The sequence below is a fragment of the Octopus bimaculoides genome, chromosome 10 (assembly GCF_001194135.2).
Source record: "Octopus bimaculoides isolate UCB-OBI-ISO-001 chromosome 10, ASM119413v2, whole genome shotgun sequence".
Lineage (NCBI taxonomy): Eukaryota > Metazoa > Mollusca > Cephalopoda > Octopoda > Octopodidae > Octopus > Octopus bimaculoides.
The window spans coordinates 86,053,162-86,055,093 of NC_068990.1; the positions used below are offsets into that span (position 1 = coordinate 86,053,162).

Here is a 1,932-nt window from a genome sequence, read left to right on the forward strand (position 1 = left end):
CACTACACTCTCGGAGTGGTTGGCGTTAGGAAGGGCATCCAGCTGTAGAAACTCTGCCAAATCAGATTGGAGCCTGGTGTAGCCATCTGGTTTCACCAGTCCTCAGTCAAATCGTCCAACCCATGCCAGCATGGAAAGCGGACATTAAATGACGATGATGATGATGATGATGATGATGATATGATGATTATATATTGGTGTATCAAACCATGTTTTCAATAAACCTTGTGAAGGCGCATGGTTGAGTGGTTAGAGCATTGGGCTCACAATCCTGAGGTAGTGAGTTCGATTCTAGGACTAGGCTGTGTGTTGTGTTCTTGAGCAAGACACTTTATTTCACTTTATTCCTGTTAACTCAGCTGTAGAAAAGAGTTGCAACGTCTCTGGTGCCAAGCTGTATCGGCCCCTTTGCCTTTCCCTTGGATAACATGAGTGGCATGGAGAGGGGGAGGCATGGTATGCATGGGCGACTGCTGGTCTTCCATAAACAACCTTGCCCAGACTTGTGCCTTGGAGGGGAACTTTCTAGGTGCAATCCTATGGTCATTCATGACCAGAGGTCCTCCTCAAACCATATTTCTTTGTATCACTTTGTATATCAGTCCATTTGACTGTGTGACAGTGTATACAGCTGGCCTATAAGTAGCAACACCTGATCTGTTAAGCTATCTATTGTCACTCCACCTGGCCATTGTTTCTCTTTGTATCTAATTGCTTCTTTTTTTTGCTCTCTGTCTCCACAGAGTAGAGAATGGCTGATTAACACTATGCAGGATGACCTCCAGAAGATTCTTAACCGGCTTCGACAGATGGAAGAAGACCAAGCGACTGAAGAATATGAAAAAGAAAAAGACAGAATGAAGTGGTCTGTTGGTTTTTCTGGCTTTGCAGATTTCATTTTTTAGGGCTTTATTTTTCCCTTGGAGTTTTCTCAAGAACTATTTGTCAGTGTTTGCACTCGAAGGAGAATTCACTTATTGTAATATATGACATTGTACTCTTGATTGTCACCTCAAAATTTAATCATCGTTTGTTTATTACAATACTTCTCAGAAAATCCATCTTGATGAGTTGGGAGAGAGTTACCACTAGAAGTGTGAGAAAAGAGGGGTTAAAATAATGCGGCAATGTTGCATAATATTGATGTACAAGCTTGCTACTTAATTCCTAAATTTGCCTTGTATTTTTTATTCTTGCAATATAGAAATGTGTGCAATTTAATCACTTTATTTCCTGCTTCCTTTGTATTTCTTGTGAGACAAGCCATAGGGCTTATGAGAAAAGACAGCTGTTGCTATGAAGACTTTTTTTTCTTGACCTTGATATGGGCTTACATATAAAACATCGAGGAAGATAAGAGATGCTGCATCTCACTGACCAGATAACCTGGTTTAATTTTCAGTGTCCTGAGAATGCAACCAGCCTCTGCTAGTATGGGGAAAAAATGTTAAAGCAATGTTGATGGTAGTTATGTAGCTAAAAGGCATCCACCTAAGAGTGGAATGGATCAGTAAAAGCGAAAATAGAACCTAGTTGTTAGACTATCTGTTTAGTACACTTTTATATTGGGTTGTACGGATCTGTGAATCCTTATTATTGTGTGATTTATTGTTGAAGATAATTTCTGTCTTTTGTTATTTCTCATTCATGAAGAATATTGACTTTCTAAAATTTTTTTTTTTTTTTACCCAATTTCTTTTTCTTAGCCTTCGTCAAAGGCTTGAAATCTTTGAGAAGGAAAAGGCTGAAGATCAAATTCGTCAACAGAAACGGCAACAACGGAAACAGTCAGAACAGGAACAACACCTTCAGAAACAAAGGGTACATTAAATTATTATTATTATTATTATTATTAAAGTGGTGAGCTGGCAAAATCATTAGCACACTATGCAAAAATGCTTAGTGGGATTTCATCTGTTTTAACATTCTGGG

General features: G+C 38.7%; 1 protein-coding gene across 1 annotated transcript in view; it reads left to right on the forward strand.

The window, feature by feature from the left end:
- Nucleotides 1-1,932, forward strand: part of LOC106880869 (afadin) — a 152,999-nt gene that overhangs the window by 146,901 nt on the left and 4,166 nt on the right. Inside the window, exons 24-25 of the mRNA XM_052970984.1 lie at nucleotides 744-865; nucleotides 1,707-1,821. Of these exons, the coding sequence (XP_052826944.1) occupies nucleotides 744-865; nucleotides 1,707-1,821 (237 nt within the window). The remainder of the gene's footprint in view (nucleotides 1-743; nucleotides 866-1,706; nucleotides 1,822-1,932) is intronic.